Source organism: Bubalus kerabau, chromosome X (assembly GCF_029407905.1).
Source record: "Bubalus kerabau isolate K-KA32 ecotype Philippines breed swamp buffalo chromosome X, PCC_UOA_SB_1v2, whole genome shotgun sequence".
In the NCBI taxonomy this organism is placed as follows: domain Eukaryota; kingdom Metazoa; phylum Chordata; class Mammalia; order Artiodactyla; family Bovidae; genus Bubalus; species Bubalus kerabau.
The window spans coordinates 50,094,635-50,107,565 of NC_073647.1; the positions used below are offsets into that span (position 1 = coordinate 50,094,635).

Genomic DNA, 12,931 nt, shown 5'->3' on the forward strand with positions numbered 1-12,931 from the left:
CCACGGGGCTCTGACCTAGATGAACCTAAACGAACATGCTTCCCTGCCTCCTCTTGGTTCAGGGGTCTTCCTTAGGCACAAAGCACTCCACACCAGTTTTCCTGCTTAAGACCTTCCCGGGGTTCCTGAAGCCCTCAGAAGGATTACAGCTTTTCAGCATGGCTTCTGACGTTGTCACCATGTGGCCCTTTCCTGCCCACCTGTCTCGCTCTTGGCACTCGGCGGCGGCCTTAACCCAGCCACAACTCCTTGGGGTTCCAAGAACGTGCCAGGGCTCCCACCCCCACGGGTTTGCACTTGCAACTCCGTCCAGCAGATACCCTGGTAGCTGGAAGCTGGCCTGGAGTCCCCTGGTGCGTCCTTCTTTAGCCTCAGCACTCATCTGTTTACCTCACACCCCTCCCCGCCCCCCGCCAAGCAGCCAGGGCGCCTTCCTCTTCTGTTTTTTCCAGCTGGATGCCAGCTTGAAAGGCAGGTCTTCGCTAGCCACCCCCTTGTCCACTTGATCCTGACCCCTGAGGGCTGCCACCCTCCTCGCCTGCAGGCTGTCCATCCAGAGACTTCAAGAGTGGTTTGCAAAAACCAGGTTGGCCCGAGAGGCACCTCTGTGGCGGCCTCTTCCCAGAAGCTGCAGCCACTCCACAAGAGGAGGCCGGCCACGCCCTGAGCCCCAGTGACTTCCATAGGGACAGCTCTTACCGAGACTCCCAAGCTGAGGAGGGAACTAGTGGGCACACACATACTAAGTGAACTGGGACTTGGTCCCACTTCTAATTCTGCTGTACTGCAGCTCCCGGGACAGCCCTGGCACCTCAGGGATGCTCAGGATACACACACGCCATGAATGTCAACCCTCTGTTTTACCATTTAAGGCCAGGATGTTCGAGTGCACCTCCAAGTAGCTGTGTTCACATACATGTACCTGTGATGCTGAACTCGGAGCAGTTCTTTTCACCTCCAAGCCATCGGCAGCCTGATGAAAGACAGCTGTAGGGGAACCATGAGCTCCCAAGAGCACTCCACCTCATCGGAAGCCGGTGGGGCGGGGGCAGCGTGTCCTCTGAGCTGGGAGCAGGTCAGCAGAGACCTTGGAAGGGTCTCAGGCGGGAGGCACTGGAGGAGTCAGAGCTAGGGGGTTTCCAAAAGCCCCTCAGCCCATCAGGGATAGCCAGGATGCTGCCCTGCAGAAGGCCCTGCCAGCTCAGAGCTCCCCTCTGGGCAGGCGGACCCCAAGGCAGGCCGGTGCAGGGTGCTGGCCAGTGCCCTGTCCTCCCCAGGGCGCCCAGAAAGCGGCTGGCTTCTGTGTGTTCCCAGAAAGTGCCCCACCTTGCTGTCCTGGGAGCTGTCTTGATAATGAAAGCCCAGACCTGGAGTCACTTTCACAGAGAGATTTATCGAGAATGCTAACAGCACAGGATACAGTACTTCCCAACAAAAGGTGCGAACGCATCACTTAGAAAGGCATGCTGAGTATTCTTGGCTTTCACACGTATTAAAAAACTTACAAAAATAAAATAAAACTGCGTGCTGCCCATCTTTTCAAATAGTAAAAGAACCTTATGAAAAAATCACTTGGTTTTACAACAAAAGACACAAACGGACATTTTTATGTAAATTTATAAGGCAAACTCTTTATATAATAAATAGGTTACAGGGATTCAGTGGGGGTGTTTTTGAAACGTATACAGGTACATTCAGACAGGTTTACTGAAATGGTACAAATTTCCTTAATAAATTGCCTTTTGTTTTTAAATATATCAGTGCTTTCAGTCATTTGGCTATACACAAAGAACCTTTTTTTGAACACTACAAAAAAGCAATCAATATTTTTTGTTTTTAAAACGACCTACTTAAGTTTTCTAAAGTAATTGTCCCAAAACACAAAAACTGAAGGTGAATGCGATAGAGGGCTTTTGGAGATCATCTCCAGCCAAGTCTGTCCTGGGTGACTCCCCGCACCCCACACACACTTTTCCAGCCCTTTTCCTCCTGGGCTGGAGCCAGCTCCCTCTGCACAGGGTGACCAGGGTCCCTGCGACTCAGGAGGGGGCGGTAACCCTGCTTGGTTCTTCTCGCTCCTAAGCCCCATTCCCAAATGGTCAGCACTGTCCTCGAAGAGGGGGCGACCCCGGGTGCTAAGGGAGCACATGGCCACCCCTGTTTCGTCAGTCCTCAATAGTGTCTGGGAGGTAACGGCTACTCAAGAGGATCGAGTTTTGCCATGAAACGAGAAGGGGGGTGGTTTCTCACATCCAAATTTTGCTGGGGATCAGATGACAGCCAAGGGCATGCACCACCCCCCGACCCCACCATCATCTCCTCGTCCAGGAAAGTGGGGAATCCAGAGGTTATGTTAGTGTCGTGCACTGTGGGGCGGGGTGGATTTGATGATGGTATCCTGAACGGTAATGCCCCCCCCCCCCGGATTGTAATGCCCTGTCCACACACGCCTGACCTGTGGCCACAGTGGAGGTCTCCAAGGAGATGCCCACCCTCTGGCCGAGCCTTGCCCCGCAGGCCCACCCTGACCTTCTCCCACCGAGGTGTGGCTGGCTCCCCTTGCAGGAACGTCAACCTTGTCTGTCCTTAAAAAAATAAACTTGATGCTACTAATCTGGGAGTGGACCAAAACCTGGTTTTGCTCTGACTTCACAAATGGCAGCACGTCAGCTATTTACTTTGTCAGCTATAGGTGTCACTTCTTTGGGTGGCTTCTGGCTGATCTGGGCAGGGGGTCCTGTCTTTGGCTCTCCCCCTCCTGGGGCAAGAGGACAGCCCCTCTCCTTCTGGTTACCATCCCCTCCCTCCAAATTCTTTTGTTGGTAAAGAAAAGGTGTCTAGAAGCATTTGTCTCTGGAACAATTACTTTAAACATGGTTACAATACAGACTTCAGTTCAAACACAGAAGAGATTTACTTCGCAAAATTCCCTTCACCCACCGAAAATTACACAAATAGAAGCCTCAACACCACAGTTAAGAGGACCAGTAGAGAGAAGCTCATGTTTGGAACACAAAAGGAGAACTCAAAACCAAACCAAACCCAAACAGAAACAACCCCAGAGAGACGAGGGGAGGGTGGAGGAGGGGAGGAGCGCAAACACAGCACACGGTACAGTGTCCGGGTACAGGAGCCCCGTGCGAGGAGAGGGCTCAGCACACCGAGTAACAGTCCTGATGATATTTGGTCATATATTCATCAACTACTGACTCTGGAGCGGCTGTTATTGAAGCAGTGACAATTTAAACGGAAAAGGAGGCCTTGGGAGCAAGGGAAGGAGCAGGTTTTGAGTTCTGCAAGCCTTTGCCATGCCACCGTCCAGCAACCCAGGAACAGTGCACTGGGTGGGCCCTGCTGCCTGGGGCAGGCCAGGTGAGAGGTCACCGGCTGAGGCTAATTCGGTGCCACCTTCAGATCTCGGGCAGAACTGGACACGCGCCAACACCCATCTGCAAGAGGCTGGACAGCAGTGGTCGCAGCGGCTTCCTCTGCCCCCCTGGCCCAGGCTGGGTAGAAGAGGCAGGAACCCACCACTAATACTGACCTGAAGGTGGGGCCCAGCCCCCAGGCCCAGGTCCTCCCAGGGGCCTGAGGGGTGCCTGGCCACCTGAAGGGCCTCTAAGGGTTTCTTTTGGACGTAGGCCTCAGAAGTAATAATGCGGGGAGGGAAGCTTTTGGCCCTGGTGATTATAATGCTCTCTGCTTTGGAAGAACAAGTTTCTGGATATTATTCTTATTTTTTTTTTGGTGTTTTTACTTACTTAAAAAATGATCAAAAAGAACTTACGGCTAAACTCTCTAGCAGATATTGCTCAGTAAGAATTACAAAAGCAAATGCAATTACTCGTAGGATTGGGGGGGGGAGAGGAAGGAACGTTTCTGGAGTCTTCGCTACCTCCTGGAGGGGACCCGCTGGACCGCACGTGTGGTTCTGGGGTCCCTGATGTTCTACCTGGTACGGCTCACACTTTCTGAATTGAGACACAGCCTTACGTCTCCCCTGTGGCCCCCAGACTTGGCAGAGACGGGCCCTACCAGTGGGGAGGCTTGCTGCCTGTCTGCACACCATCACTCTGGGTCACTGGAGGGTGTCGGGGGGGCAGGTCACCCTCATGAATGCCAGCTGCCCCACCCAGAGGTCAAAGGGGACCAGGCAGTGCCAACTACATTCTGGGCTTCGCCAGAGCCAGGGAGCACGCTTGCATCCACCCACTGAAACGAACTGTCCTGCCTACACCAGCGCCCTGGGGCCCCCCTCACAAGCTTGGGAGAAACAGTGCGAAACCCAGGAGCTGCCTCCTTCGCTCGGCACTGGGAAGCCCTTGAAAGAAGCGAGGAAAGACCACGGTTCTGCTTGGACACGAGTGACCAGCAGACGGATTTGTCAGGTTTTTTTTTGTTGTTTGTTTTCTTCATTTGTGTTTTTTTTTTTCTTTTTTTTTTTGGTTTTTTAAAATTTCCCCTTGTCCTATGCTATGGTTATCAGAAATATTGTAATTAAGCAACAGGTATAATTTTAACAGGTCTTTGTGTGTGTGTGTGTGTGTGTGTGTATGTGTGTGTGTGGAGCCACAAGCAAAATGAGTTTATAACTGTGCAATATACAGATATATATATATAAAAATTCAACTGCTTTGTGTGTCTAGTCAGTGTATTTAAATAAAAGGGACAGGAGAAGGAAAAGCAAAACTAAAGAGCAAAACAAAAGCCCAGGACAGAAAAGACCAAGCAGGTCTATGCATATAGTCTAGAAGATACTAGATATAATCCGGGTCACCAGGAAGAACAGCTTTGTCACTTGACACACAGACACTGTGGGGAGAGGGACTACCAGTGGGCAGGAGCCAAATCTCGTGGCCTTTTCCTCTCACCGCTGAGCAGGACTCAAGGAGACAGGTGACCGAGGGGGTGGCGGCAGAACCAAGGCAAGTTTCCCCAATATTTGGAAACCCCCAGCTGAAGCCCCTTCCATGAGGGTTCTCTCCCCTGCCCTCCCTTGGCCCCAGGCCCCAAGGAGCGCAGAGCCAGGGACTGTCCTCAGGGGCAGGCCACACCACAGGCAGACGCTGTGGAGGAGACATCACTTTCTCCTGCTTAGTGGCCTGGGGCCTAATTCAAACCAATTCTTCCTGACACCTCGGCATTTGGGGTAGGCTCGCTGGAGATGACAGAGGAAGAACAGGTGAAGTCAGGTAGCGAGGAGGTTGCGTGCCTTCACAATTCTCTGCTGAGCGCCCCCCTTTCCCACCTGGAGCTGGGCTGCTGTAGCTTCGAGACAGGCAGGTCTCCCTGCAGGGACCGCTACCCGAGAGCCAGAGAAAGAGACAGAGAGATAGACTCTCCAGTGCCCCAAGGGCTCCAAGGCACAGACCCAGCAGTTTCAGGCTGGATTCCCCTTCACCTGCAGCGCTGGCCACACAGCAGGCCAGGCTCCAAGTCCTCTTAGATCAGCCTTTTTTTTGGCAAAAGCTTGCTCTTATTCACTCAGAAACATCAGGATGTAGTTTCTTGCTCAAGGTTTCCTAGGTCTTCCTTCTGCAATGTTGACAAGGGGCTTCAGTGTTCCCTTTTTTTCCCCTTGAACATGGAACTTTAGACCCTGGGTGAGGCAGTATCCTAGCGAGCTCTAATAATTCCGCTATGTTTTCTAAAGATTGATACAGATTCAAAAAGAGAAAGAAGCAAAAACACTCAACAAACCCCTCCAGTAGAGCAGAGTGCTGAGATGGGGCCCTTGCAGAGAGCAACTGAGAGCCGGAACACGTGGCGGGGCTGTCGGGCTCGAGAGCGGGGATTCCACTACGAGCCTGGCAACACGCCTGTGCCCCTGGCCCTCCCCAGGCACTGGCCAGTACTCAGGGGGTCAGTAGGCTGATGCCCACAGGGCTCTAGAGAGAACTCACTTCCCCAAGGTCTGGATGGTCTGGGCCACCCACACAGGCAACTCACATCAGAAAAACAATCTGGGGCCATGACCCCGCTAGAGATGGCTGCGCTGAGCTAGGGCTGATGCCTGTGACCTCCCCTGGCCTTGTTGGGCCTGGTAGGAACACTCTGGAGAGGAGGCACAGAGCTCAACTGCCAGGCTCCACGAGATCCAGGCTGCCATACCTGGTGGCTTCCCTTTACACCCTCTGTTCCCTCCTGGGCTCACGCTGCTTGTTAGAAGTTACTTCAAATCCAGAGATCCTGTCAGCTAAGGAAACTGCTCTCCCACCAAAGATAGCAGCGTGCTTGTGGCTATTAAGTACCCTCCTTCATGATGGCTGTCACGGCAATGACAGGCAGGGAGGCAGGTGACAACCTGGTGCTGTTCCATGTCCCACCGCCACTGCTCGTGGCCTCTAGGCTGGCATACCACCACTGAGCAGACTGCTGCTAGCAATGGCATGGGGGCTCAGGAGAGAAGTCAGGTGCTGGCTGTGGCCGGCATGCCCAGGCCACCACTGTGGCTTCCACTGTCCAGGGAGCTGAGGGGAGTGGTGGGGAGGAGCAGGGCATTTCTGGGGGGGTCTCTTGTGCCTTTCTATAGGGACTACGGTGCAGAAGGGACATGTGCTGGACCTTGCTGTGGCCCAGGGGCCACACCTCACTGTGGTGTCAATGCCAGCAATGACACGGGTTAGGACAGCCAAGTGACAGGCACGGGGCAGGGAGACCCAATGTGACCGACCTAGCCCCTTGGGTATCTGAAAGCTGTCTTATCAATTCCTGCCTTCTGGACACAGTCCGTAAGGGATACCCCCTGAATCTTCGCGGTGTTCAAGTACACACAGAATCAACATCACACTCCCCAACTGGGCCGGACACAGCTGGTGAGGAATTCCAAGGCTAGGCCTGCCCTCCAACCTTCTGTCCACCTGTCTCCAGGACAGATGTGGTACAGGACCTTCAGTGCCCCTGCCCAAAGGTGACTCGCTCATAATGCCTGTATCTGGGGGAGAGGGAATGTGGATCAAAGGGGGAGAAAACCCTAAGGTGCCACCTATAGCCTTGAAACTCTAGAGGCGGGAGCTGCGGAGCAAGGGGCCTGCAGGTCAGGCTGGGCAGAAAGGAAACGCCACTTGAGATTCGGTGTTCTCGACCACCACATCGGTCAGCCCCAAAATCAACTGTTACAGGTCAAAGTGGGGCATGGCAGGCCCAGCTCTCCTTGGCCCAGGACCAGATGATGCCAAGCTGCTGGAGAGGTCAGCTTTGGAGACTGGTTCCAGGAGCCATGTTTTATGGATTTGGTTTAATTAATGCCTCAAAACCTGACCCAGGAAACCAGATGGCACCTCCATGACAAATGGGCTGGAGAGCGGGCTCATGTGGACAGGGGTCCTCTGAGAGTGCCAGGAGCCTTTTGTCCTTGGAGAAAGAGGGACCCCAACGAACACGCCCCCTCTTCCAACTCCCATCCCTTCCTGGGGGAGGACTCAGAAGTGAAGCCCAGCAGGTGGACAGCAGAGTGGGTTTGGTTGGGGGACTTGCTTTTGCAGCATCAAGAAATGGATACAAAAATGCTAGAAAGGGCAGCTACAACTCCACAAACAAAACAGGGCAAACTCCCTTGCTTTTAACCGTTCTGGGAGAGAGAGACACGGTTTCGTTTTTTTTTCTGAAGCTACTGATTGGAACTGTCAACTAGGGGTCCTGATCACTAAAGGACTGGCAAGGAAGTGCTAGATGGTTTCTAAGATGTTTCACTCCTTCATGGTTACACTGCAGTGAGGAAAGCTGGGGGATAGTAACTGAAATACACGAGACAACACGCACTTGACAGTTCATGGCAGCAGCTCACGTGGGACGTGCTTGTGGGTGTTTCTGGAAGCATAAGACTGCTGTCTCGTTTGCTACTTTGATAAGGTACTTCTCAGTTGGACAGATTTAGATATAAGAGACATCTCTGTAAACACAGAAAAGGATATACCAATATGATGAAGATATGCAGCTAAATAAGGACTTCCTGAACAGAGGGTAAAAGCACGGGGTCTCGAATTGAAACTGACAAATGAACACCCCGCAACAAGCCCAAGCCTTGACAGCCCAACACCACAGCCCCTGGTGCTGATGGGGAAAAGTGTGAAGTACCAACCCCCACCCCCCCCACCAGCCGCCAAGCAAAGGCCACACAGGGCCCAGCAGAGGAGAACTACTGCTCAGAGGAGTGGCAGGGGGTATCTGCACTCATTTTGCCTGCTGCCTGGCCTGATTAACCCACCCTAGCCGGGTCCTGCACAGGCCAAGGTCAGGGCTTGGCCACTCCGTGACACTGGCAGGCCACAGCGGGTCTCTGTGCTGCCCTTGGCTCTGCAATCCCAATCTCGGTCCACTTCTCCTACCCACTGCCATTGAGTGGGAAGGCTGAGGAGACCTGGGATCCAGGGTCTGACCGAAGGAGGGGACTCCTGGGAGAGCAAGATCTTGCCTCTCCCATGCCCCTCAGAGAGGCTGGGGTACTAGAGCTGGGTGGATTCAGCGGAGTCTGGGGCTTCCTCAGGGCTCAGAAATGGTTGGCAGGGGGAGCTGGGGTGGACGGCGGGAAGGCCAAGGGTCGGGGGAGTTCTGGGGGCCTGAGCTGACCAGTGTCGGCTCGAAGTATGGTCGGGCACTGCGGCTGCCTGGAACAGAAGGGAGCAGTGAGGACAAGGGAGGAAGGGGAGAAATGAAAAGGCTGAAATGAAAGGAGACAGAAACCAAAGGAGAGGAGAGAAACCAATCAGGAAGTCCTTATAAATTGCAGCAAACACTTAGAGTTTCGGAGCTTCGTGGGAACCCTATGTGCTGAGCCCACTTGAAAACAAGCGCAGGTATATACAGATCCAGGTAGTTGTCAACACCGTCACGTCTAGTGGCCTGAGGGACAAAGGGTCGCCAAGTCAAGCCCGCTAGGTTGCTCGCAGAGCAGGTTTGTTTTGAAGTGGGAACATGAAGACTCAATAGTGCAAATAGTTCTAAGCTGTCCCTAAAGGAGTTGAGAATTGGAAAAGTTTTGGAAGAATATTTCCTCTGCCTTCCCCCTGGCCCCCGGCCCCATCTACTAAGGCTCGAACTAGTGGCCACAACTGCTCTGAGCAGCTAGGGATGCCTTCCGCCTGGCCTGCGGCACTCCGCTGGCTGCAGCCTGGGCCAGCCTGCTGGGGCCTTGGCCCATGGCCTTGGTGGCCTCTGTCTAGTGCTACCCGCTGGAGGCCGGCCCTGGGCCAATGTCGCCTCTGGCGCAGGCCAGTCGACACCCGGGGGGCTCAAAGGATGCCTCCCTCCTAGCTGGGCCAGAACCGGGGCCGATAGGTGCTATGTCCCCATCCTGTGAAATGTCCTGGTCGATTTGGGGTTGGGGGTGGTGGGAAGCCGTCTGTGTGCCCCCATGTGTGGGATCACACGGGCTGGAGCCACTGGCCGTCTCCACCATCTCTAAAGGATCCAACTGTCTCTCTTGCCTCGGACCTCCTGGTCCCGACGTGGGTGGGCATAAGGGGGACTGGAGGGTGGGGTGGTGGAGCTCGAGGCTGGGCGGGGTGTGGGGGGAGAGGAGAGCTGAGACTGGGGTACCGATGGCCCCCAAACCAGGAGTGTCTTCTCAAGTGCTCTCTGTCCCTAGTGACCACGTGGGGGGGACTGGGTGGGAGGGAGGTGCAGGCACACCCTAAGAAGCCTGGGCAACAGCTTGTCTGGTCAGTAGTATCTGCAGCAAGCCTTGTTGAAGGAGCCTAGTTTAGAAAAGTGCAAAGCTACTTCTGGCCCTGGTTAGGTCTTCAACCTGACTGTGCTTGTCGATAAGAAAAAAACATCCCCAATGCTCCAACTACTCCCACCCTGAAGCCACGAAACTCTAAGTTTACTGAAAGAAAAAAAAATATTTTTTATTTCAGTTAATCGGGAAGCTTTGTCAGAGCCCTACCCATAAGGAGAAGAGACAACAGCTGCCTTTATTCTTGTTGGTTTGCTTTGCAATCCGCTCTGCGTAAAGTCAGCTAACTCTCTCGGTCACGGGCGTCCGGCTGTCCACAGGCTCCTCTCTGTTTGGCCTTGGCATGGAGGATGAGACAATGTCTTTGCGCTCTCCCTCCCCTCGGTGTTTGTACTTTTCTGTGGCCGGGGCCGCGGTGGCGAGCGTGGGCTGAGTCTTAGCAGGCTCCTTGGGGCAGCCATCGCTCTCCAGCGAGCCTGCTCTCGGCATCTTCTCCTCTTTGCAGACGCTGCTGCTCAAGTCCTGGGGCTCAGGGGGGCTGGCAGGGTCCTCGGAGCTCTGGGGCTCGGGCGGGGGTGGGGGCGGGGGCAGGAGCAGCGGCGCGGGGGCCTTCGGGGGCTCCACATGGTGGTGGTGGTGGTGGTGCTCCTTCTTGGGGGGCGAGGAGGCGCTGCCGCTGCGCCCCTTGGGACTGCTCTCCTTGCTTTTCCGCCCTGGGCTCTTGCAGGTCTTCAGTCCCTTCCCGCTCTTCTCGCCGAGCGTGGACACCAGCAGGGGCTTGACTACCTCCTTCACCTCAATGCTCACCGTCTCCCGGGTCTTGCGCTTCTTGATGGGCAGCACGGTCTCCTGAACGGACCGGATAGATGACTCCTTCACGGCTTTCTTTTTGGCCTCGGCAGCGGCGGCAGCAACCACACTGCCCGGCTTTCGGCCTCGTTTCTTGGGAATGGCCTGGGGGTCGGCCTCCGCTTTTCGCTTCCGGCCGGGGCGCTTGATGACCATGACCTGGGCTGAGGTGGTGGCCCCACCCCCTTCTGCCTTGCTGCCCGGCGCAGCTTGGAAAGGCATCTTGACGAGTAGCTTTCCAGGACTTTTCTCCAGAACCCTTTTCACCTGCACACCCTCTGACGCGGCTGCCTTGGGTCTTGTGGTGCCACTCCCTTTGGGGCGTCCCCGACCTCTGCCAGTTCCTGGAGCTTTGGGAGATTTGGGCTTCTTAGGTGGTTTCTGTTCTCGCCGGGAGGGGCTCCCTCTCCCGGTTACCGTGAAGTCAAAATCATTAGGGTCCAGGGAGGTGTCGCCTACCTTTTCGAAGTACGCAATCAACTCCACTTTAGAGCGAAAGGCTTTTCCCTGGGGACTGTGGGAACAAGCGGAGACACACAAAGAATGGTTAGAAGCTTCCAGAGCAATGCTGGAGGTGGGGCACAGGAGAAGGTGGGTGGTGAACCCTCTGACAGGAGGTGTTCTGCAACTGACATGCCCGATGATACAGCTCACCAAGAGGGACATTTAAGAGAAGCTGAGATGAGCTAAAACTAGGGAGCTGTGGTCCCACTTATACAGGAAGCAACTGGGTCTCCCAACAGCCATAGATGCCCATGTGGCCTGCTGTTACCTGGATGCCCCTGGGAGTTTCACTCCTCAGCCCCCCAAAGGGGTCTGGCCCAGGGACCCTGTCTACCTGCCAGACTGAACTCTCCAGGAATCAGTTTCCTCATTTGCCAGCAGGATGATGCTTTGCTCACCTTTATGTGAGTTACTGGAATTAAATGAGACTGTCTACGAGTGACTTTTCAAAACGGCTAACCTGTCTGGAATCATCTAAGGGGAACAAGTGAAATGAACGTAGTCACACTCATCCTCTAAAGATCTGGCTAGGAAGTGACTCTGTTTTAACAGATAACACCTGACCACCAGCCCACAGCTGGACAAAGGCCAGAGGGACAGTGGGAAAGGCACTCTGAGCCCATCTGGGGCTCTCTCTAGGCTGTATCGGACAGCCCCCCCTTTCCCAGCACGTCTCACACAACAGACTGAACCCTATGAATTCGTATTTCTCAGGGCTCATGAAGTATTGGCACAGAAGGACTCTCCCACAAAGAGGTTCCCAGGCTCTGAGGACAGCCCCTCTGCTGGCAACTCTGCATCCCCAGTGCTATTCCTCCTCCAGACAAGGCCCTGATGGACATATCCCTCAGGGCAGTGACCTCCCCAGGAGGCCATTCCAAGCATACCTGATCTCACCCACCAGCAGTGGTCACTACTGAAGACCCGACCGGAAGTGGGGTTATGCACACACACTTTCTTGATCCATGAGCCGCAAGGAGCTAACACTCCAAGGGGTCCCCATCAGTTTCTTAGCGATGGTCCCTGACTCCCCCACTCCCTGCCACCACTAGCCTTCCTTGCTCTGGAGAGACAGGAATCACCCTTACTTACTTGATCAAGTACACATCATACTTCCCAGCGGAGCGGCCAGATTTCCTTTGCTTAAGCTTTCGGGTCCAACCTTCCGGCAGAGTGGGGTCATCGTACATGGGGCCCCGATCACGAATGATGGAGCGCCGCTGCTTGGGGGATGCAGAAGCTTCTGGCACGGCTGGGGCCGAGCCTGACCCTTCTGAGGTCTCTGCTTTGCCGGCCTCTGCTGGCTCGGCAGAGTGGTGGGCTGCTGGCTGCAGGGGCTCATGCTTGCCCTCTTTGTCTTCTTTCTTATCCTTCTTCACCTTTTTGAACTTCAAAGGTTTGTCCTTCAGGCCCTGGAGATCCTGCTCTTCAGACTTTTCTTCCCTGAGTGTTAAACAAGGATGTCAGTATCACAGGGAACAAACTGTGTGAAGAAAAAAGTGGGCGCTGGCAGGTCTGGGGTGCCCCAACACAGGCAGGGCCCCAGGAGAGGGGCTGTCCTGCCAGCGTCTCCCAGATTGAAATGCCCTTCCCCTTCACAGATGACTTGAGAGCCCAGGGCTGCTGACAGTGATGGCCCGCAGCACCCTACCGACACTGTGGTCACCCTGAAGCCCATCCCTAGCAGGCCTGCCCAGATGGCTTCTCGGTGTTACAAGCTAGGGCCTCTGGGTTGGACGGATGATGAGAGGCTCTCTCACCTGCTGGAGAGGGACCTACTCACCAAAATAGAAGGGGCTCCTCTTCCCCAGGGCCTAGCGTGAGTGTTACTCTAAGCTTTTGTGTTTGGGGTTTTCTCAAACGGGTGTTCAATGAAAACCACACAGTACACCTTGGTGATGG

The 12,931-nt window shown here is 54.6% G+C and overlaps 1 protein-coding gene across 1 annotated transcript in view; it reads right to left on the reverse strand.

The window, feature by feature from the left end:
* Positions 1-1,375: 1,375 nt before the first annotated feature.
* The window catches only part of MECP2 (methyl-CpG binding protein 2), a 62,161-nt gene continuing 50,605 nt past the window's right edge, over positions 1,376-12,931 (reverse strand). Inside the window, exons 2-3 of the mRNA XM_055564980.1 lie at positions 12,122-12,472; positions 1,376-11,039 (exon numbers count right to left, since the gene is read on the reverse strand). Coding sequence (XP_055420955.1) covers positions 9,956-11,039; positions 12,122-12,472 — 1,435 coding nt within the window. The 3' untranslated portion in view covers positions 1,376-9,955. The remainder of the gene's footprint in view (positions 11,040-12,121; positions 12,473-12,931) is intronic.